Raw genomic sequence first — 24343 nt, 5'->3', positions numbered from 1 at the left:
GTCTCGGCCTGAAACGTCGACTGCACCTCTTCCTAGGGATGCTGCCTGGCCTGCTGCGTTCACCAGCAACTTTTATGTGTGTTGCCTGAAGATGAGGTAGCAGGTTTACAAACAGAGGCGGTGTGTGGTGAGGAGAGGCTGTTGATAGGGCAAAACTGCAGTCAACAGGATGAGTTGCAATGTAAAAGGTGGACAAAATTGAAGAGGGTGAATACAAGACTGAAGGTGTTGCTTCTGAATGCAGGCAGTATACAGAATAAGGTAAAAGAACTTGCAGCATAGTTGCAGATTGGCAGGTATGATGCTGTAGACATCACTGAATCATGCCTGAAAAGATTACAGCTGAAAGCTTAATGTCCAAGAACACACATTGTATCGAAAGGACGAGCATAAAGGCACAGTTCCATTGGTATAAATGAAATCAAATGATTAGAAAGGCATGACATAGGGTAGGAAGGTGTTGAATCATTGTGGATAGAACCAAGGAACTACAAGGGTAAAAAGACCCTGATGGGAGTTGTATAAAGACCCCAAACAGTAGTAAGGATATGGCCTACAAATTACAATGGGAGATAGAAAATACATGCCAAAAGAGCAATGTTACAATAGTCATGCGGACTTCAATATACAGATAGATTGGGAAAATCAGGTTGCTGCTGGATTCCAGGAGGGGAAATTTTAGTGTGTCTACAAGGTGGGTTTTTAGAGCAGCTTGGGGTTAAGCCCACTAGAGGATCAGCTATTTTGGATTGGGTGTTGGGCAATGAACCAGAATTGATTAGAAAGCTTAAGGTAAAAGAACCCTTAGGGGCAAGTGATTGTAATATGATTGAATTTATCCTGAAATTTGAAAAGGTGTGTCAGTATTACAGTGGAGTAGACAGAACTACAGAGGCAGGGGAGAGGAGTTGGCCAGAATTAATTGGAAAAGAACACTGGCATGGATAATGGCAGAGCAACAATGGCTGGAACTTCAGGAAGCAATTCGGAAGGCATAGGATATATGCATCCCAAAGAGGAAGTAGTATTCTAAAGGAAAGATAACACAACCGTGACTAACAAGAGAAGCTAAAGCCAACATAAAAGCCAAAGAGAGGGCATATCATAGAATAAAAATTAGTGGGAAATTAGAGGATTGGAAAGCTTTCAGAAGGCAACTAAAAAGTCATTAAGGTAAAATGGAACATGAAAGTAGGCTAGCCAATAATATTAAAGAGGATACCAAAAATTTCTTCAGATACATAAAGTTTAAAAGAGAAGCGAGAGTGGTTATCAGACCACTGGAAAACTCTGCTAGAAAGGTAGTAACGGGAGGGAGGGGGAGAACAATGAAATGGTGAACGAACTGAATAAGTATTTTGCATCAGTCTTCATGGTGGAAGACACTAGCACTAGGGTGGAAGTTCCGGGTGTCAGGGGTCATGAAGTGTGTGAAATTACCATAACTAGAGAAAAGGTTTTTGGGAAACTAAGGTCTGAAGGTAGATAAGTCACCCGGATCATATGGTGTACACCCCAGAGTTCTGAAAGAGGTGGCTGAAGATATCATGGAGACATTAGTAATGATCTTTCAATAATCACTAGATGGTCTGGAAGAATGGAAATTTGCAAATGTCACTCCACTCTTCAAGGAGGAAGAAAGACAGAAGAAAGGAAACTATAGGCCTGTTAGTCTGACCTCAAAGGATGGGAAGATGTATGAAGTCTCAGGGTACTCGGAGGCAAGTGATAAAATAGGCTGTAGTCAGCATGCCTGATAAATACGTTAGAATTCTTTGAAGAAATAACAAGCAGAATAGACAAAGGAGAATTGGTTGATGTTACGTACTTGGATTTTCAGAAGGCCTTTGACAAAGCTACCACACATAAGGCTGCTTAACAAGCTACAAGCCCATTACAGGAAAGATTCTAGTATGGATAAAGCAATGGCTGATTGGCAGGACGCAAAGAGTGGGAATAAAGGGAAACTTTTCTGGCTTGCTGCCGGTGATTAGTGCTGTTCCACAGGGGTCCGTGTTGGAGCCGATTCTTTTTACGGTATATGTCAATGATTTGGATGATGGAATTGATGGCTTTATTGCAAAGTTTACAGATGATATGAAGAAAGGTGGAGGAGTAGGTAGTTTTGAGGAAGTAGAGAGGCTACAGAAGAACTTAGATTAAGAGAATGGGCAAAGAATTTGAAAGGTTAACTATTTTCTAAATGGAGAGAAAATACAAAACAGTATAGTGCAAAGGGACTTGGGAGTCCTTGTGTATTATTCCCTAAAGGTTAATTTGCAGGTTGAGTCTTTGGTGAGGAAGGCAAATGCAATGTTAGCACTAATTTCAAGAGGACTAGAATATAAAAGCAAGGATGTAATGTTGAGACTTTATAAAGCACTGGTGAGACCTCACTTGGGAGTATTGCGAGCAGTTTTGGGCCCCTTATATACAAAAGGATGTGCTGAAACTGGAGAAGGTTCACGTAAATGATTCCAGGATTGAATGGTTTGTCATATGAAGAGTGTTTGATGGCTCTGGGCCTGTATTCGGTGGAATTCAGAAGAATGAAGGGTGACCTTGATAGAGTAGATGTGGAGGGGTTGTTTCTATGATGGGAGAGTCCAAGACCAGCCTCAGAATAGAGGGATATCCTTTTAGAACAGAGATGAGGAGGAGTTTCTTTAGCCAGAGAGTGGCGAATCTGTGGAACTCTTTGCCATAGGCACCTGTGTCTTTATGTATATTTAAGGCAGAGGTTGATAGATTCTTGATTGGTCAGAGAATGAAAGGATATGGGGAGAAAGCAGGAGATTGGGGGCTGAGAGGAAAATTGGATCAGCCACGATGAAATGATGGAGCAGAATGCATTGCCCAAATCTCCTCCTATATCGTATGCCCATAATTCACTAATTTTAACACATATGCCTTTGGAATGGAGGAGGAAACCCACGCAGTTATGGAACATACTAACTCTTTACAGACAATAGTGGAAAATTAACTAGGACTGCTGGTGGTGTAAAACATTACTCTAACCACTATGCTACTGGGCCACTCCAATAGTAACACTGATAATATGCTTGGGCAAGATTTTTAAAAAATGGGAACCACTGTTATACAAGAGGGTAATAACCATGAGAAGTAGATTTTGAAAATTAACTAGAACGTAGACATTAATATTCAGGTATAAAAATACAACTTAAAAACAACTGGATGACAGGTGAGTGAGTACAGAAGGAAAACTACTCAGAAATCCTGATTGCTCAACAGTATTTCATTTGCTCCATTTAAAAATCACTGGAAAATTTCTTAGACTACTGTGCAACTTAAAATTAAAACTGCATTGGACGCCAATATGAATAATATCCAAGAATCAGGAATATCCGCCAGTCCGACACCAAGTCACAAGTGTGCCAGATTATTGGAATTTCAGCAGTGGTTGCTCTAGCATTCTGGCACTAGATGGCATGATGTGTTCGGTCACAGCAAAACAAGGTAACTAAACAAGGTTCTCTTCACACAAATAGACAAAACGCTTTCCTCCCCACCTTTCACCCAGCCACATCAAAAGGCAATCAGTTTAAAAAAAGTTCATACTTGTAGCAGGTTAAATTACTTTAAACTGAAGCCACTTCCAAAACCATGGGCACATGGGAAATGCAAATTCTCTAAATCAATTTATAAATATTGGAAACAGAAAAGGTAGGAAAAAAGGTCATTTCGATAAACAAATACAAAGCTCCATAGAAATGCAAAAATTTCTTTGCCCTGTTGCTTCAGTACTGGGTTCAGAGCCTACATTCCAAAAAATCTGCTCCAATAAAAGCAGGATGGAAGAATATAGTTAAAAGACAGGCAGAAAGAACCTTTTCTTCTTTCTCTGCCCTCAGCTTTTCCTCTATGTTATTTCTTTGATGATTTGGTTTTTCAAATTTTTAAACATAAGAACTATTTGTACTGTGGATACTACAAATCAAATGACATGCCAAAGTTATGCAATTCAGCACCTCATAGCTATGGTCCTCATTTTCTGGCGAGACCTTTGCCGTTTCCACCATTCCTCCACTGCTCTGTGCCATTAATGCTACAGACACGCAAGAGGTGACAGATGAGAGATCAAGAGTAGAGGGAATGGCCTCAGGATGTTCCATGAAGTATCCAGGCATAAAATAAATGCTTGGTTACCTTTCACAGTAACGTTTAACATGGAAAAGCACTAAAAGTGCTTTACACTGCAACAAGGTGACACCCTGTTTTCCAGATTACTATGAAGGACGAGGGCTATTACTAACAGACTGCATGTTAATCAAGTGTCAAGCGAACTAACATTAAGTCAAATTTATACAAACTAAAATTATTACTAATCTACTATCAAAACAGTTCTACGATCATGACATTAATGGGTGTAATCATAGGAGTTTTTCAAGAAATTTTATTTCTTCACAGAGGGCATGCTTCATAGTGTTATTTGGCACCAATATTGTAACAAAATGGGATACTCTCACCATCTCCTTATGGCAATCTGACCTTCACTCTAACATAACCATCTAGGACAAGGACCCAACACTGGTTTCACAGTCATCATAGCTTGTCACACCAGACAGCCAGCCACTCTAGTGTTGTTTGGTTGATGTTGAGCAGGTCAGTGTCAGCTAAACCAGGTGAGAATGGCCAGTTGCGCAGAATGTGTTCAATGTTCTGCACCCTTTCGCCACACTCACAGGATTCGCTGGTCTTTAAACTCCACTTCACCATATTGTCTCCTGTTCTACAAACTCCCGCTCTCGCTCTGTTGAGAGTGCACCACTTCCGCCTGTCAAGCAGTGCCCTGTCTGGTAACATGTGAAATGTAAGAAACCATGCCAGGAAGACTGCCACAAAAAAAAATACACAAGAATTGGCATTGCCGTGTAGACATGACACAAGATTATACAAATGACAAAAATGAAGATAACCTGTTAGGGGACAGAGTTAAGTGACGTTCCAGGCTATGGACCTGATAACAAGTGTGGTCCATAAACTTTTACTTCATTGCAGGAGACCAAAATATAACTGCAGTATTCAACTGAAACAGCCGCAACAACCATTAGGGCCACATAGACAATCTTCTCGTGTGGACTACAAAATCACTAGTACCAGAATTGATATTTAAAAAGGTTGTATGCAACGGATAAGGCAAAGGACCTCAATAACACAAAGGCCACAATATTGAAGACTTGAGTTCCAGTATCAGCCCAACCTATCTTCAGTAAAAAAGTCAAAACCAGAAGGATGTTGGAAATCGACAGCAAAAACTCAACCAGTCAAGCAACATCTGTGGAAGGAAATAGTCAACATTTTAAAGTCCATTGGAAAAGAGGGAAGTACAGATGACCCCTACGTTGTGGCAGTTTGGATAAAAGAATTATCTTTATGGAATTCACAAATCACTATAAAAATACTGGGATACAGAATAAAAACCTTATGAAATTTATGTAAAGTAAATAAATTGTTCTTCAACTTGCAATTTGTGAAGCATGCATAGATGACACAACTTCACATTACACAAAAAACTGTGGCGTACATTCAGTGGCCACTTTATTCGGTAGCTCCTACATGTTCATGGTCTTCTGCAGCTGTAGCCTATCCACTTCAAGGTTCAACGTGTGCTTAGGTGCTTTTCTGCACAATGCTGCTGAAACAAATGGTTATTTGAGTTACTGTTGCCTTCCAGTCAGCTTGAACCAGTCTGGTCAGTCTCCTCTGAACTTTCTCATTTAGAAGGTTTCGTTGTTTTTCTGCACCACTCTATGTAAGCTCGAGAGGGTGTGAAAATCTCAGATCATCAGCGTTTTCTGAGATATACAGACCACCCCGAATAGCAGCATCATCCCACAGTCAAAGTCACTAGGTTACATTTCTTCCACATTCTTAATGTTTAATCTGAACAACTGAACCTCTTGACCATGTTTGCATGCTTTTATGCACTGAGTTGCTGCCACATGACTGACTTATTACACCTTGTTAAAGCAAATATCTAATAAAGTGTACCAAATAAAGTTGCCATTGATCATAGATTGTTTTTTCAGAAGTGCACTCTCTTGCCTTGTAACACAAGTGTCAACTATACAAGTTAGCTTTCAGTAGGAGAGAAGGTGGGGCAGGAATGTATAAAAGAAAGGGAATACATACATCAGAATCAGGTTAATTATCACTGGCATACAGTATGCTGTGAGATTTGGTTTGCGGCAGTACAGTGCAAAACAAAATTTGTCACCAAATAAACAGTGAAAAATGAATAACCTGTTAGTGTTAATGGACCATTCAGAAATCTGATGGAGGGGAAGAAGCTGTTCCTAAAATACTGTGTGGTCTTCAGGCTCCCATACCTCCCTGGTGCTGGTAATGCAAAATGGCCAAGCATTAGATGGTGTATGTCAGCAGTACCCAACCACCGGGCCGCGAGGAAACGATGTGATTTGGCGATAGGAGTCAGCTGCACCTTTCCTCATTCCTGAATTTATTTCCTGGCATAATTTACGTATTACTATTTAATTATTTATGGTGCAACTTTAACGAAAACCAATTCCCCCCAGTGACAATAAAATATGACTATGACATTCCCTGTCACGCCCACTGTTGAGCTAGAATGCACGCGAGGTTATTACGCACGCGTCATCCATGTCAGCACGGGAAGGAGATCAATGACGGCGGGCTGAAAAGCATGTTTGACATAACATCTCTGCCGGCATTCTGGATCAAAGTCAAGGCTAAATATCCTGAGATAGCCATGAAAGCACTGAAAACGTTGCTTCCATTTCCAACATATCTCTGCAATGAATGCAACGAAAACTAAATTGCAGAATAGACCGGACATAAGGAACCCCGTTCGAGTATCGCTGTCTCTCATCACCCTTTGATGGGGCCGTCTTGCTGCAGGAAAACAAGCCCAGGGCTCCCACTGATTCAGCGATATTGGTGTGTTGCAATGATTTTATATGTTCATACGGGGAAAATATGTGCTGTGTGTTTAATATCCAAACGTTACTTAAAATGTTATGATGCTATTGACTTATATAACCATATAACAATTACAGCACGGAAAGAGGCGATCTCTGCCCTTCTAGTCCGTGCCGAACGCTCGAACCTGCCTCTACTACTTCTACTGGAAGTTCGTTCAACACTTACTTCAAGCTCCCTGTCCTCCCGATAATTGACATCACTATATTCATGTGAGGAAAATATGCGCTGTGTGTTTAATATTAAATTTGTTAGATAAACCCTTTTAGAAATGAAATTGAATGTATTAGCCACTCATCACCTATATTGCATTCGTGATTAACACCCACCCCCCAGCAGAATCGCCAAAAACGATTTATAGAAAAAATTGGCACATACACGCATGCGCAAATTATGCATGTGCACTGGTGACCACACAAGGCTTTATGGTCATTGTAGTCTTTCGGGGGTAAACTCAACGTATTTGACTGCCACTCTTGTTCGTTGGCAACCCTGCCACCCCCCCCGGTCCGCAAGAATATTGTCAATACGAAACCCGTCCGCAGTGCGAAAAAGGTTGGGGACCCCCGGTGTATGTCTTTAATCATGGATGGCACCTTATTAAAGCAATGCCTCTTAAAGATATCCTTGATGGAATTGGCTGAGTCCACTACCCTTTGCAGTTTTTCACGATCCTGTGCGTTGGAAGTTCCATACCAGGTGCTGATGCAACTAGTCGGCATGGTCTCCACTATACATCTGTAGAAACTTGCAAAAGTCTTTGGTAACATACCAAATAGTCTTAAGTATCTAATGAGGTAGAGTTGATGGTGTGACTTCTTCACAATTACATCATTGTGCTGAGCCCAGGATAGATAATCTTGAGATGTTGATGCCCAGGAACTTGAGCTGCTCACCCTTTCCACCTCAAATAAAGACTGGAGTGTGTTCTCCTGACTCTTCCTTTTCTGAAGTTCATAATTGATTCCTTGGTCTTGCTGACATTAAGTGTAAAGTTATTGTTACAACATCACTCAACTAGCGAATCTCACTCTTGTATGGTTACTCGTCATCTGAGATTCTACCAACAAGAATGGTGTCATCAATAAATTTCTAGATGGTGTTTGATCTGTGCCTAGCCACACAGTCATAAATGTAGAGCAGTGAGTTAAGCTTGCGGCCTTGAGGTGTGCCTGTATTAACTGTCAGTGAGGCGGAGATGTTATCACTGAGCTGCACTGACTGTGGTCTCCAATAAGAAAGTAGAGGATCCAGTTGCAGATGGAGGTAGAGGTTTTGAAGCTTGTTGATTAGTACTGAGGAGATGACGGTGTGAAACACTGAGCCATAGTCACTAAATCGCAAGCTGATGTCTAGTTTTCCTGTTGTCTAGGTACTCCAAAACTGAGTTGAGAGCCAGTGAGGTTACATCTGTTATGGACCTGTTGTAGTGGTAGGCAGATTGCAGGGGCCCAGGTCCTTGCACAGGCAGGAGTTATTTCTAGCCATGACTGGCCTCTCAAAGCACTTTATTACAGTAGATACGAGTACTACTGTGTAACAGTCATTTAACCAACTCACTCTGCTGTCATTGGGCACCAGAACGATTCCTGCCCTTTTGAAGTAAGTGGGAACCTGACTGTAGCAGCGAGAGGTTGAAGATATCCTTGAATACACCAGCCAGTGGGTACAGGTTTTCAGTACCCTGCTAGGGACCTTCTTGAAGGATGTTCTTGCATATGCCTCTTACTGCTGCCACCTGCTGTGGGGATTTGCACATGCAAAGTGTAATTCTCTTTCAAAGTATGCACAAATGGTGTTGAACTCATCAGTGAGTGAAGCATGATAGCTGTTAGTTTTTACCTTATAGGAAGTAACTGCATGCAAACCTTGTCACAGCTGTTGTGCACCTGATTGTCCTTAGCTTCACATGGAATTACCTTTATGCCCTCATGATGGCCTACAGTAGGTTGTACCTCTTGAACGCCACAGGTCCAGTTCTCAACAGAATAAGAATCTGGTGTGTTTTCAAAGGCTCCCGCTCATCCATGTAGGTGCTGATGAAGTTGGTGATAGCTGCGGCATATTCATTTAGATCTGAGGATGAATCCCTGACCCTCTCCACTGATTCAAAGTTACCCATATCCAGTTATTCAAGTTGACCATACCTTTGCTGTCCTCAGTCTCCACTTATGTACCAGCAGTAATATAACCAGGTAATCATACTTGTACAGGATGGCATGATAAATGTTCTTGATAGTGGCCCAACACTGATCAAGTACATTGGCTCCTCTGGTACTGTGGTGACATGGTGGTAGTTTGCCCGTCTTCAGTGAGATTTCAAAATGCCATTCCTAGACAATCTTGCCTAGTGGGATAGTCTTTATCATCGAGGTCAACTACCAAATTCTGCAATAACTTTCCTTGATGAAAGTCTAGCACTTTGGTGATATCGAATCATAGATATTGTACAGTCTTCATTATGACTTCATCCTTTTTAAAATGAGGGATAATCTACCACTCGTTTGTCATAATAGCTTCCTGTATTTGCCATTTAACTAATATGGTTTGTGCATAGGAGGTATGAGCTCTTGAGATGTAATTGCTCAGCAGTTAAAACAAAAATGCTTCTTTCTGACTTTTCATAATTTCACATTTCTCAGCACACTTAACTCATTATATATTATAGCCTCTGAATCATTGTACAGTATAAACTTGTATAAATTACACATTTCCTCTAAATATTTAATGAAGAGCTACAGCCTAGAAATCCACATTAATGAATCTTCAATCTTTGCTAATTACTTCAAACCTGAGGGCTGTAATCTTAAGAACTAATGTTTTATTATTTGCAAAAGTAAATATATTACATCCTTTGCTTCCCATTTTCTACCCTAGTTAATACTCTTAAATTCTTGTTTTCAAGCATGATTTTTCTTCCTAGACTATATATCCAATTGCACTGTGATTATTTTGAGATACCAGTAAACAATTCCTAACCATGGATTCTAATGTTTTCTGCTAATTGCTTTAGGCTAACTGATCCACAGTTCCTCATTTTAATTCTCCCTTGGAAGTTGCTGTCGTTGTTTTAACTCTCCCTCTGAAGTTGTAGCACAGCAGTGGAAACTGAGCAGTTTCAAACTCCTGGGAGTGCACATCTTACACAACCTTTCATGGTACCAGAATATATCCTCCACTGTCAAAGTTCACTAACGCCTCTACTTTCCAAGGAGGATGGAGAGTGCTCTAAGCATACCAATACTCATGACCTACAGATACACAGTAGAAACCATTCTAACATGCTGCATCACCGTGCGGTACGGAAACTGCACTGTGGCATAGAGGAAGGCTCTACAAACAGCCCAATACATCACTGGTACCACCTACATAACATCAAGGACATAAATACAGAAAGGTGCCAGAAAAGGATCATAAAAGAGTCCACCCACACGACTTGTGGACTGTTAGTCTGACTCTTAATCAGGGAAGAGGCTCCCACCAGGAGGTACTTCTCCTAAGTCGCCTGGGTGATCAACACCACTACTCATTAACCCACCCCACCACCATTATATATACATCCCCTGTGTCACTTTCTGTACGTATCAGTCTATGCATATTTGCTTATACATTATGTTGTATAGGACTGCTTTTATATATATATATTCATTGTTTTTGTTTTATTATATTCTTTATGTTTACTGTATTTTTTTTATAAAACATCAAATCTGGAGTAACAATCATTTTGTTGCACCTTACATTTGTGTACTGAAGAACTTATAATTTTTTAATCTGTAGGGGCATTCTAAAATGTAGAGAATTATAGAGTCAAAATTGTTATCTACACTTTGACCTCTAAAAATCTAGGATACCCAGAGGGAATAGGAAACATGAACTGAAAATTGAAAATGCTAGAAATGATCATCAAGTTTGAGATGGTCACTGTGGAAAAAGAAAGTTAATGATTCACATTGAAATCTCTGACAGGGGAAGAAAGTGGGAACAAGTTGCTGAGCATGTGAAGGAATGGAAAGGACAAAAGGAGGTGGTCAGGATTGCTGAGGTTGTTTCAGTATTTTTGGAGCTGCTTAGAGATTAACAAGGAGAGAGGGGAAAAAACTGACATAGGGACACGTAATTCTGTGAAATGCAAGCCACAGCAGGTAGTGTTTTGAACAGTGTCTGTGGAACAAGAATGAATTGTTTGTCATTGATTTAGATAATGGAATTGATGGCTTTGTGGCAAAGTTTGTAGATGATATGAAGACAGGTGGAGGGGTACGTAGTGCTGAGGAAGCTATGTGATTGCAGCAAGACTTGGACAGTTTAGAAGAATGGGCAAAAAAGTGGCAGATGGAATAGTGTTGGGAAATGTATGATAATGTATTTTGGTAAAAGGAACAATAGTGCAGACTATGTAAAGGGGGAGAAAATTCGAACATCAGACAAGACTCCCAGAAGGTTGAGTCTGTGGTGAAGAAGGCAAATGCAACGTTTGCATTTATTTCAAGAGCAGTAGAATATAAAAACAAGGAGATAACGCTGAGGCTTTATAAGACACTAGTCAGGCCACATTTGGAGTACTGTCAACAGTTTTGGGCCCCATATCTCAAAGTATGTGTTATTATTGGAGAGAGTCCAGAGGACATTCATGAGGATGATTCCGGGAATGAAGGGGTTAAGATACGAGAAGCGTTTGGCAGCTTTGGGCCTGTACTCATCGGAATTTAGAAGGACGTGTTTGGGGGGGGGGGGGGGGGGTGGAATCTTTCTGAAACCTACCGAATGTTGAAAGGACTAGATAGGGTAGATGTGGAGAGGATGTTTCCTATGCTGGGCGTATCCAGAACTAGAGGGCACAGCCTCAAAATTGAGGGACGACCTTTTAGAACAGAGGTAAGGAGTAATTTTTTTAGACAGAGAGTAGTGAATCTGTGGAATGCTCTGCCACAGACTGCAGCGGAGGGCAAGTACATGGGTATATTTAAGGCAGAAGTTGATAGTTTCCTGAATGGTCAGGACATCAGAGGATATGGCGAGAAGGCATGCATATGGGCTTGAGTGGGATTTGGGATCAGCCAGAATGGAATGGTGGAGCAGACTCAATGGGCTGAATGGCCTAATTCTTCTCCAATGTCTTTGGTCTTATAAGTACACTTTAACCTAATTAAGCAGCTGTCCCAAATAGCTGAAGTTTCATGGAAATAGTTAAAAGGGTATAGACAATCTACTGTTTAACTAAGTAAAAATGACATATTTAAATGGAACACAGAACACTACCAATACTACTAATCAGTAAACTCCAAGACTTTGGCTTCAATACCCCCTTGTGCAATCAGATCTTGGATTTCCTCACTTGTCAACCCCAGTCAGTTCTGATTGGCAAAAACATCTCTTCAACAATCTCCATCAGCACAGGAGCACCGCAAGGATGTGTACCTAGCCCCCTGCTCTACTTGCTTTACACCCATGACAGTGTGGCTAAGTATAGCTACAACACCATACACAATTTTGCTGACAACACTGTTGTGGGCTGTATCAAAGAGGGTGATGAATCAACATACAGCAGGCAGATTGAAAACTCGATTGAAAACAATAACCTCTTACTCAATGTCAGTAAGACCAAGGAACTGATTGTAGACTTAAGGACAGGGAAACCAAAGATCCGTGAGCCAGTAATCATCGGAAGATCAAAGGTGGAGAGGGTCAGTAACTTTAGATTCCTGGGTGTCACTATCTCAGATTACCTGTCCTGGACCATCATATAAATGTTATTGCAAAGAAAAAACGACAGCACATCTACTTCCTCAGGAGTCAGCGGAGGTTCAGCATAGCATCAAAAACCATAGCAAACTTCTATAGATATGCAGTGGAAAGTGTGCTGACTGGCTGCATTATGGCCTGGTATGGGAACACCTTTGCCTTTGAGTGGAAAATCCTACAAAAAGTAGTGGATTCGGCCCAGTACATCTTGGGTAAAACCCCCCCAACCATTGAACACATCTACACAAAATGTTGCTGTAGAAAAATAGCACCCACAGATCCTCACCACCCAGGTCATACTCTCTTCTTATTGCTGCCATCAGGTAGAAGGTACAAGTGCCTCAGGACTCACACCATCAGGCACAAGAACAGTTACTACCACTCAACCATCAGGCTCTTGAACAGAAGGAAATAGCTATACTTATTTAAGCACTCTGTTCTATTGTTATTTCATGCTCGTTATTTATATCTGCATTTGCAGCTTGTTTACAGATCCTGATGTTTACAGTTACTGTTCTTTTAATTTGCTAAGTATGCCTGCAGGAAAAGAATCTCAAGCTTGTATGTGTTGTGCATGCACTCTTAAAAAAAAGTTTACTTTGAACTTTGTACTATAAAACTGTATATTAGATATCAATGGAGGAATCATCCAGTGTACCATTCCGAGTATGGGGTAGCACTTCTGGTGATGTGTCCATTTTGGGGCAGCTTACTCACCTTTGGTCCCCACCAGACACTCAGTTCTTAACTGCAACTACGAGTAGCTGTTAGTACGCTACATCAGCCACACCCTAGTACACTGCTTCGACAGGTAGGCTAATCCAGGTGAGTTTCACCATTGGGCCTCATACCCCAATGGAATAGAAACATGCCTATCATAGCATGTGAAGTCAGCTCTGGTGGACTGGGAAAATGAGATCAAGAGTGAGATCCAACTGCCCAGAAGGCCGTTCTGCAAAACCTTGAGGACAGCGAAGGCATGATAATGCACAGAAGTCGTTATGGTTATCCACTGTAACCAAGGAAAATCCCAGTTTATGACAACTATGCGTACCGCTGGATCCAGATTTCCGAGGTCGAAAGAGTGGAACTATCCCAGTCCAATGGTTTTTCCACTTCATAAACCTCCCACACAGGTTTCACTGCTATCACTGGATACAACATAGAGCAACAAGCTGCTGTTCTTTTGATTGACTGTAAATGAAAATGAGTGGAGACACCTAGTGCAAATAATGCATTGTATTCATACAATGCTTTCAACTACAGGTTTCCCCTGCTATCCGAAGGTACAGTGTTCCCATGAAACTCCTTGTAAAATGCTTGTAAGCCAAAATGTCATAAAGCGAAGAAGCAATTACCATTAATTTATATGGGACAAATTTTTGAGCGTTCCCAGACCCAAAAAATAACCTACCAAATCATAATAAATAACACAAATAAACCTAAAATAACATGAACATATAGTAAAAGCAGGAATGATATGATAAATACACAGCCTATATAAAGTAGAAATAATGTATGTACAGTGTAGTTTCACCTATCAAAATCGGGAAGACAGCGAGCCAAAATCGATTTGGAGAAAAAAAATCAGCACGTACACGCATGCGCACACAACTGCCCGCACAAGGCTTCACGGTCATGGTAAACACATGTATAAAGCAGACTTTCTTTTAATTGTAAAAGCGAAAATCCTCTTTGATTAGCAAAAACAGGTACTAATGTAGGTCTTTCGTAACAGTGAGCTGTCATAAAGCGAACGTTCGAAAAACGGGGGCCACCTGTATTGCATCCTTCAAATTCTTCATAGTTCCTAACTTGAAGTAGAGAAATAATTTTATTTTCACTCCCAGCTGTTTCTGGCATCTCCAAGCAGTGAGCCAAACAATTCCAAATGGTCTGACTGCTTATTTCTTGCCAACTATCACTGGCAATAATCACTGCTTTTTGAACACAACACACACAAATGACAAAATTTAAAAACTGTAGACTTTCAACTGGTGTGGTGTCTAACATCTACACAGTTCACGCAGTTGACAGTAGTCAGAAACTGATCAGCAATAGTGTCCTGTCCCAATTACGTGGCATAGTGTCCCAAATAAATGAAGGGAATCCCAGCTATTTTCAATTAGTTTTTGTTCTTTAAGAATTCTCCCAAATAAACGGCTACCCTGGTTAACCAATGGACCAATTAACTAGAATCCACTGTATATATTTATTATAAGAGGCAAAAGAAAATGCTGGGGCCTTGAAAGAGATTTTTAAATCTTCACAGGTGCTAAGTAACATAAACCATGTTATGGGTGAAAGAAGTTCTCCCTCAGATCCCCTCTAAAATGTTACCCTTTGCCCGAATTCATGTTCTCTTAGATACTTCTGCTATGGGGGAAAAAAGTTTCCTCCTAATCTGCCCCTTCTACACCCTTCATCATTCTGTATACCTTTACCCAGTACCACCTCTGCCAAGTGCTCCAAAAAAACAAAATGTCATAACTTAAATGATCCATCCCATACAATTACCAAATCCTCTACACCTTCTCTCATGCAATCATTTCCTTCCTGTAGTGATGCAACCAGTATGAACAAAAGTACTTGAAGTTACATCAAACCTCCTGATTCTTCTACTATGTATCCCAGCTACAGGGCCCTGGCATCCTATGACTTTTTCCCCACCTTACCTGTGCTGCCATCCATAGAGTTTGTAGGATTGATACACCAAGGTCCCTCGGTTGCCAAATATTCCTGAGGATATTCATTGTGTATGCCCCATCCTTATTAAGTGAAGGTCAATAAGTTGGGTCCATACTCATTGAATTCAGAAGAATGAGCTGCTCTTAATGAACGAGAAGATGAGATTTCCTATAATTTACATATTTAAATTCTCTTCCATCTACTCAGCTTTCTTAATTATTTTCAAAATTCATTCCTCATTTACTGCATTCTTTGAGGAGTTCTAAGTGTTGAGCTTTTGCTATTCGTTACAAGCTTTTTTGCTTCATCTTTTCCTGTGGACTCTTAACAACCACAAAAGGTTTAGTCAGAGAGTTCCTTTTTCTTTTATAAGAAATGTGCTTTGTCTGAATGCTGACTGCCCCATTCACAAATGTTTCCACTGCTCAAAATTCAAAAGTTCAAAGTAAATTTATCAAAGTACATATATGTTACCATATACTACACTGAAATCCATTTTCTTGCAGGCATTTACAAGGGAAGAATGCAATAGATTTTTTTTACAAAAAAACACAAATAAAAAACTGTCAAACAACCAATGTGCAAAAAAAACACTGTGCAAATAAAAATAATACTGTTTGTGATGGTGGTAATGGTAGGGCATACACAATGAATATTAGGCCTTAGGAATATTTAGAAACACAGGGACCATGCCAATACCATTTGACTTTCAAATACTTGCTTCCAGTCCACTGTAGCAAAATCTCAGGATTGCCATTGCCTGAGTATAATTGTGATCCCCCATGTTACATCTTTTCTAAGTGTAAGAAATGAATTGTGATCATTGTTTCCAAAATATTTTCTACTGTGAACCTTGTATTTGCCCAGCTTTCCCACCTAAAAATCTAAGTTCAGCATCATTGACACCCTTGTTCATTCAGATAATCCTTTTGGATGCATTTCAAGTATCCTGTGCCTTCTAACATCCTTTACTCTGTTGTTGTCCCCACTAACGTTACAGGTAATACAAATCTGCCACTGCCGAGTTATTATTGTTACATTTCTCAGAACAGCAAATTGAAGGTAGACAAGCCTGTCTCCTACTACACTCCAACCAGTGTGATTAAACCATTTCAGCTCTGCCCCTCCCCCCCACTCAAGTGGTCCTGGTGCTTTCAGGCGCATCATCTCACAGCTGTAACTTTCCTCAATCAGTATCATCGACCACCTCCTCCTCAAACCTTCACCCCTATATCTTGCCAGAGACTTCGAAACACCTAAATTTTAAAGTTTTCATTACACACCATATCCAGTTTTGGCAATACACACAACAAAATGCTGGGGGAAACTCAGCAAGCCAGACAGCATCTATGGAAAAGAGTACAATCAACGTACCAGGCCGAGACCCTTCATCAGGATCTGACGAAGTCCCGATTAAGGGTCTCGGTTTGAAACATTGACTGTACTCTTTTCCACAGATGCTGCTTGGCTTGCTGAGCTCCTCCAACATTTTGTGTGTGATGCTTGGATTCCAGCACCTGCACATTTTCTCTTGTTTGTGATTGGACATCCAATTTTGCCTCATTCTCTACCGAAACTGTCGTCGGGTTCCCATTCCCTACTAAACTATTTTATCTCCTCCCCAATGGAATTAGCAAAGCTCTCTTAGAAGATATTGGTTCCAGCCCTATATATCCCACTTCCTCGAACACCAGTAAAGCCCCAATTTAAAATAATCAATTTAATTTTAGTCAAGCTATCACTTGCAGTATCTTCCCATTTCTGCATTCACCAGCATGTGGCAGCTGTAAACATCTGGAGCTTACTAACTTAGAAACCTTTCAGTCACTACTTATGCCTACACCCTTTTATTTTCCTGCATGGCCAAGTCTTTCTTAAAATAACGAAAGTGAGAACACAAGCTGTTTTTTTGTCGCAGGAAGGTAGGCAAGATGTCTGTGAAAGGGTGTAAACTAAACTTGTCAAAGTAAAAATTAATTTAAAAAAAACAGCAGTTAAAGATAGAGGTGAAAAATAGAAATTGCAACAGATACAAATGTGAGAGAACGAGAGAGAGAATTTTTAAAAAAAAATACACTATCAAGTTGCTAGGACTATGTGCTCCAAAGATGCCCAATGTTAGCTTAAGGAAGAACACCTCTACACATAGGGGTGAGGTGGAGAATTCAAGCAACAGACAATGGGAAAGTCAGGGTCACTTCCGTTGACTGAATTGGGTTGCTTTGTACATGACTTCTCCAGTGTGGAGGGGCCCACATCAGCACCTTCAAATAAATTAAATTACAAAAAGTGCAAGTGAATTATTGCTTAAAGCAGCTCAAAGTCTGAAATCCAAAAGGAATCTCTTTCTGCTTACTGCATTTCCTACTTCAGGGAGCAAGGAGAATGGTCAATTTTCCAAATGGCACGGAACCTGCTTTCAACAGACTGAATGCCCTAGCATGTTTCCATTTACTAGATTAGAACAGAAAAGTACAGCACAAGAACAGGCCCTTCAGCCAAAGTTGTAAATTAGGAATTAAAGAATTCAAAACCCAATTCAATATGTAATACCTGTGTGACCAGAGTACACATAGATGTTAGTTGTCCTGTGAGATCAGCAGTTGGTCTGCCACCTGTCCTCAGGGGGAGGAGAGATAAGGAACAATGAAGCAGCATCTGGAGATGTGTAATGAAGGGACGGGAGAGAGAGCTGTCTGGAGCGGCTCCCCCTTTGAACCCTGAACTGTTTGCAGTGATGGACAGGCGATACCCCAGCAGGGGGATAAAAAGGGACAGGTTCGCTAAGGCAGCGCACACACGACACCCAAGTTAACGAGACCCTGGAAGCGGTGCGCCTCTCACAAGTCGGTGGGAAGTACCAGACCTTAAACGCACAGGGTGGAAAGGTACGATCAGCGGGAACCCAGTGTGTGTCCGCCCCTGCTTGGGTGCCGGGTTCACTGCAGAGGATCGACCGCATCTGGAGGAGGGGTCATAGTCGGTGACATCACAAAGGACCCGCCCAAAAGCTGCTTATGAGCAATAACGCCGGTCTGTGAGTGGAAGCCGTTTCTGAATGATCAGTCGTTCTCTCTCTCCCTCCCCCCACGTTGTCCATCGCCATGGCAACGATTACTGTGAACTGAACTATTAAATCGAACTTGACTTTTGTGTCACTTTGAAATTGGTCATTTACCCCTAGACAACGATAAAGCTTGATTGATGCTGTTATCTTAATTCTGTGCACATGTGTGTTTATCATTGCTGAACTGTTGCATTTATTATCCTTTCGATTACTGTGTTGCTTGTTTCTTTAATAAAACTTTCTTAGTTCTAGTAATCCAGACTCCAACTGAGTGATCCATTTCTGCTGGTTTGGCAACCCAGTTATGGGGTACGTAACACCTGCCTGAATCAAAAGCCCATTTAATTAATTTCCCTTTGAGGTAATTCTATTTATTTACACTTACCAAGGAACCCTTTCCCCCCTTTTCAGCAAATTCCCAATCTTCACTTTTAAGAAGTAGATCATTCATTCATTTCAACCAACTTGGATGATCTGAATGCTCTTCAGATCTTGGACAACATCATAGATGTGTTATTGAAAGGAAACAACAAAAACTAAATTTCAGGCCAGGAACTACAGCTGCTGTCACTGTAGTGCAATCATGAGGTGGAGTGAGAACTGGCATCAGCCAGCAGTATATTTCAGTGGTGTACATCTGCTCCTTCTGAATCCACATTCAATTTGTCAAGAGAAAGCTAATGCACTTTTTTTGAATGCCTAACATCAGTTTTGACCTGGGCACCCAACCAACAGAAGATTAAAAGTAGAGGCTGGGTTCATCATGACATTAATTCCACTCCTACAGAATTGCCAGAGAATCTCAAGAAACCTCCCAAATAAAGCAGTGGCATTCTGAATTGTGTATCTGTCCTACATCATTAATGAACATAAGCTGTTCTATACATCTCAGCCATTAAAAAAAGTCTTGTTGCAACCAACGTAGAACCTTGATTATATTGGACAAAAACATTTTCTACTTACCTGGACCAGATATCTAGGATCAAGGTTCAAATATGGAGACAAAGGGCTCATCCCAGTCACTGAAAACAGTAAGACAGCAACAATAAGTCCCAGCAACATTTCATCTTTTCCCCCCTCCTCAGCCCACCAAAACTCATTCCTTTTTCCCCCCACACTCACACCAGAAATTGGTGATATCATACCTTCTTCAGGAAAGGAAACAATCCAGCTGGAGGTTACACATACTACTTTGAGAATTTCCACTTTGCAAGAGTAGAGATCCTCATTTTTTTTCTGATCAATATGACTTACTGGATGAGAGCCCCTTTCATGCTCATTTTCAAATGGAATTGGATTGCACCTATTTTGGTGCACCAAAAGATGCATTTAGCATTAACGCTCAATTAGGTCTCCTACAAAATAAGATGTAATATTAGCTAAAACTAAGATTAGAGCAATACTGGGGTGGTCTATACCTGGAAAACAACCAGAAGAGACCACATATTGTGGATGAAGCTACTTCTATTATCTCTCCTAAAGATATAGGTCACAGGCATTGGATTTCACTGGCCACCGCAAGCACTGGGAGGACAAACTTGATGAAGACTGTGGCATTGATTTTTCTCCACAGCAGAGGGCAGGGAAAGCCCTCTGCAGTTCCTCCAGCTCGATCTGTCTTTCTTAAAGACAATCATGATTTTGGCAAACACCTCTCTTCAGATACAAATGATGAGCTTATAAATTCATTTTTTTTTAACTGTTGAATTTTAAAACTTCAATGGGATAGCATCTGCGGCCAAGGCTTTGTATCTTTAGTTGGGGAGTGATCTTTTGGACTCCAGTTTGCATTAGCGCTAACTGTCCATCTTACCTGGATGTTACCAGTCTGACAAATCAACAAAGCATCCTGTTACTAACTGAGGTGCTATGAAAACTATCAATGCTGACAATAAAAACCAGAGACACAAGAGTAATTATATTTGGGCATAGCGGACTAAACAGCCTCTAAATTTATCTTGAAGCCGCAGAGTAGTGTACAGTTAAATGCTGCAAGCTTCCCCAGAGTAGTTAAAAAGACTCCTCAGGATTTATAAAGTAGTCTGACTGGCCAATAAGAAATTCTTCCAGAATTGCTTATAGACAACCCAAAAGTGAAAATATACAGATGCTGGAAAACTGAAATTAAAATATAAAACAACCAATGATAGGCAGCAGCTTGAAACCTGTTCAATTTCTAACTTTCTCTCGATCCCATGAAAGATTAGTGTGAAATGGTAACTCAGATTTCTTTCATAGACACTATGTGATCTGAGTATACCCAGCATTTTCTGTTTTATACTGAACAACACTCCATAAAATAAATTCAGATTGTTTCTATCTACACAAAGTCTATAACCATTATCGTACCAAAACATTATTGAACAGAAATGAGTACCAAGGTATGTTTATCAGTTGCACTGTGAAACTACTTTGGAATAAATGAGCACATTTTCATTATTAAATACATGTCAGTATAAAAATAATCCTTTATTGCTAACACAAGTTTAAAATCTGCTGGCTGCATGTTGACAGAACACTAAAGTTATCCTTGTGCCCTTGACACTGAGCTACACAGCTCAAATATCAACTCTATTTTACTCTCTGCAGATACTTCAAGCTAAGCTTATAAAAATGGAACTTTGTACAACTTCACTTTTTTCCCCTCACTCACCCACAAGAACTTTTTCCCCTTAATTACATTGAAACATACAAAATACTACCAAAAACCAAATCCAGCTAAACATCTACAAATTTCTTCCCACCAACAATCCCAAAGTCCCATCCCATATCATCTCCCTCTGCAAAATTCACATTCCAATCAAGATATCACAAGATATTTAAATACTCTCAACTGTGCATCAACTTAGTTTAACATCTGTAGTTGGGAAAATGCTTGAAGATATCATTAAAGAAGAAATAGAAAGACATCTGGAAAGAAATGGATTCATCATGCAGATGCACCATGGATTCAGTTAAGGTGGGCCCTAAGCGCAGTAGATAGAGAGGAACCAATGGACCTTATTTACTTGGATTTCCCGAAGGCATTCGATAAGGTGCCACATAAAAGGCTTATCCGTAAGAATGCATAGAGTTGGGGTTAATGTATTAGCATGGATAGAGGATTGATTAACTAATAGAAAGCAGAGAGTTGGGATACATGGATGTTTCTCTGGCTGGCAACCAGTGGTGAGCGTTGTGCCACAGGGATTGGTGCTGGGCCGGCAACTGTTCACGATATGCATTAACAATCTGGAAGAGGGGACCAAGTGTAATGTATCTAAGTTTGCTGATGACACTAAATTGAGTGGAAAAGGAGGATACGGAGAGTCTGCAGAGAGTTAAAGATAGGTTACATGAGTGGCACACATCAAAGTTGCTGGTGAACGCAGCAGGCCAGGCAGCAGCTCTAGGAAGAGGTACAGTCGACATTTCAGGCTGAGACCCTTCGTCAGTGAGTGGATAAGGGTCTGGCAGATGGAGTACAATGTTAGTAAATGCAAGGTCATCCACTTTGGAAGGAAAAATGGAGGATCAGATTGTTATTTAAATGGTAAAAGATTGCAGCATACTGCAATACAGAAGGACCTGGGAGTGTTTGTGCATGAATTGTAAAAGGTTAGTTTACAGGTGCAGCAGGCTATCAAGAAGGCAAACGGAATGTTGGACTTCATTGCTAGAGGGATTGAATTTAAGAGCAGGGAGGTTATGCTGCAACTGTACAAGGTACTGGCGAGGCCACATCTGGAGTACCATGTGCAGTTCTGGTCTCTTTACTTGAGGAAGAATATACTGGCTTTGGAGGTAGTGCACAGAAGGCTTACCAGGTTGATTCCAGAGATGAGGGGATTAGACTACGAGGAGAGATTGAGTCGCCTGGGACTGTACTTGCTGGAGTTCAGATCTTACAGAAACATAAAATTGTGAAAGGGATAGATAAGATAGAGGCAGGAAAGTTGTTTGCAGGTGAGACTAGAACTAGGGGACATAGCCTCAAGATTCAGGGGAGTAAATTTAGGACAGAGATGAGGAGGCACTGCTTTTCCTGAAGAGTAGTGAACCTGTGGAATTCTCTGCCCAATGAAGCAGTGGAGGCTACCTCACTAAATATACTTAAGACAAGATTGCAAGGAAATTAAGGGTTATGGGGAAAAGGCAGGTAGGTGGAAATGAGTACATTGTCAGATCAGCCATAATCTTATTGATTGGCAGAGCAATAAGATGGCCTACTCCTGCTCCTATTCCTTATGTTCTTTACCTTCTCAAGTAGTACACAAAACTGTTTTCAAGTACTAGCACTCATCAACCACCACCTTTATCCAAACCAGAATTTGCTACCAGTCCACAATCATATGAAGTAACATTAAATTTGGGCTACACCTCAACTTTTGCAGCATCTCAATTCTTCTTGTCACTCCAAGCATACATTATATGAATCCACTACCTTAGAATCTCATATTCCTTATTCACTACACTGCACTAATGGCTGACCCTTCAGACTTACTCGGTTAGTCACTTCAGAAGTTTTTTCTGCAAATATACTATTTTCTTCTTTCTCAGCCCTTCCCCCTAAAGATTTGAGACACCTTCCTTTCTCTAAGGCTCTGCACTGAAATTCAATTTCACAAGCACCAGCCAAACATCCTAATTAGTTTAATCACTCTCAGTCGTTCTTTAATTAATGGACAAGGAAAGAATCCCACTAGTACCGCCCCCCCCCCGCACAGGTGCAGGAAATCAGAAATGAAAATCAATACATCAGGCAGCATCGGGGTGGGAGGGGAGAAGAAACTGTTAGTGGGTTGATGAGCTGAAATGTTTACTCTCCCTCTTTCAATTACTATTCCTTGGTGATTTAAGTAGCTCAGACTTCTCCAGCATCTTGCTTGTTGCTCTAGATTCCAGCATTTTTAAAAAAAACCTACATTTATATAACATCTTCCACACTGCGGAAGTGACTTGATATTCCAGACGAACATATATGTAACAGATAACGTTTATGTTTTTCCCCTTGGCATGATAATGTGACTTAAATTTAATATCACAATTTCCTTGATCCAGCTCTCAGGAATGAAAATCGGATGGACATACAGATTCGACAAAAAAAACGTGCAAAGTTAATGAGCAGATCACTTGTAAACTGCACCTACGATGAACAAAATTAATCAGTTACATAAGAGAACGTACAAAACACCCGTAAACAATGTGGGTCGCTGTACTTATTTTAACATCGTGAGCCAGTTATAACGGGTGCGATCAGACCGTATGTATTGTTAACATTTTGAACACATGTACTGACTCATTGCCCCTTTAACCCAGGGCGAACAAGCTGCTCCTCCATTCGTCGCTCACGGCCTATCCCGCGCCATACTCACAAGGGACACGGGAAAGGTCGGGCTGAGAATAATCAGCTACCGAGCTCCCTGCTGCTCCCGCACCACCGCCACCGAAAAGACCGAAGCCAGCCCGCAAACCTCCGCCGGTTCCCGAGTTGTCCATTTTTTTTTAACTATCGAAATGGAATAAAAGACGAAAAAAGCTCCCGTCACCGACTGTCGAACTTCACACACCGAACGTTTAGACCATAGTAACCACCGTCCGCGCGACACTTCACAGCAGCTCGGACAACACACATTACGGCGCATGCACCACGTGACACGCACGTTGCTGCTGCGCTCGACGCCGTGGTGTTGAGGCTATGATCTCATTGTCAGAATAGTTATTTACTCAGGAAGTTTACAAATGCAAAGGTCATAGACATTTATTTTAATTAATTTTGTTACATTTAATTAATTTTAATACGTTATTGTATTGCATTTGAGTTGCTCTGTACATACATTCCCACAGAGGGACCTGGACAGTAGTTGAATTTTCTGGCCCATATTG

The 24343-nt window shown here is 40.8% G+C and overlaps 1 protein-coding gene across 1 annotated transcript in view; it reads right to left on the bottom strand.

The window, feature by feature from the left end:
* timm23a (translocase of inner mitochondrial membrane 23 homolog a (yeast)) overlaps positions 1-24083 on the bottom strand; it is a 58065-nt gene extending 33982 nt beyond the window's left edge. Inside the window, exons 1-2 of the mRNA XM_072282506.1 lie at positions 23833-24083; positions 19442-19500 (exon numbers count right to left, since the gene is read on the bottom strand). Coding sequence (XP_072138607.1) covers positions 19442-19500; positions 23833-23956 — 183 coding nt within the window. The 5' untranslated portion in view covers positions 23957-24083. The remainder of the gene's footprint in view (positions 1-19441; positions 19501-23832) is intronic.
* Positions 24084-24343: the final 260 nt, after the last annotated feature.

The sequence above is a fragment of the Mobula birostris genome, chromosome 18, assembly GCF_030028105.1.
Source record: "Mobula birostris isolate sMobBir1 chromosome 18, sMobBir1.hap1, whole genome shotgun sequence".
Taxonomy (NCBI): domain Eukaryota; kingdom Metazoa; phylum Chordata; class Chondrichthyes; order Myliobatiformes; family Myliobatidae; genus Mobula; species Mobula birostris.
Note: the sequence above shows the minus strand (reverse complement) of the source record. Positions and strands in the feature narration are given on the sequence as shown.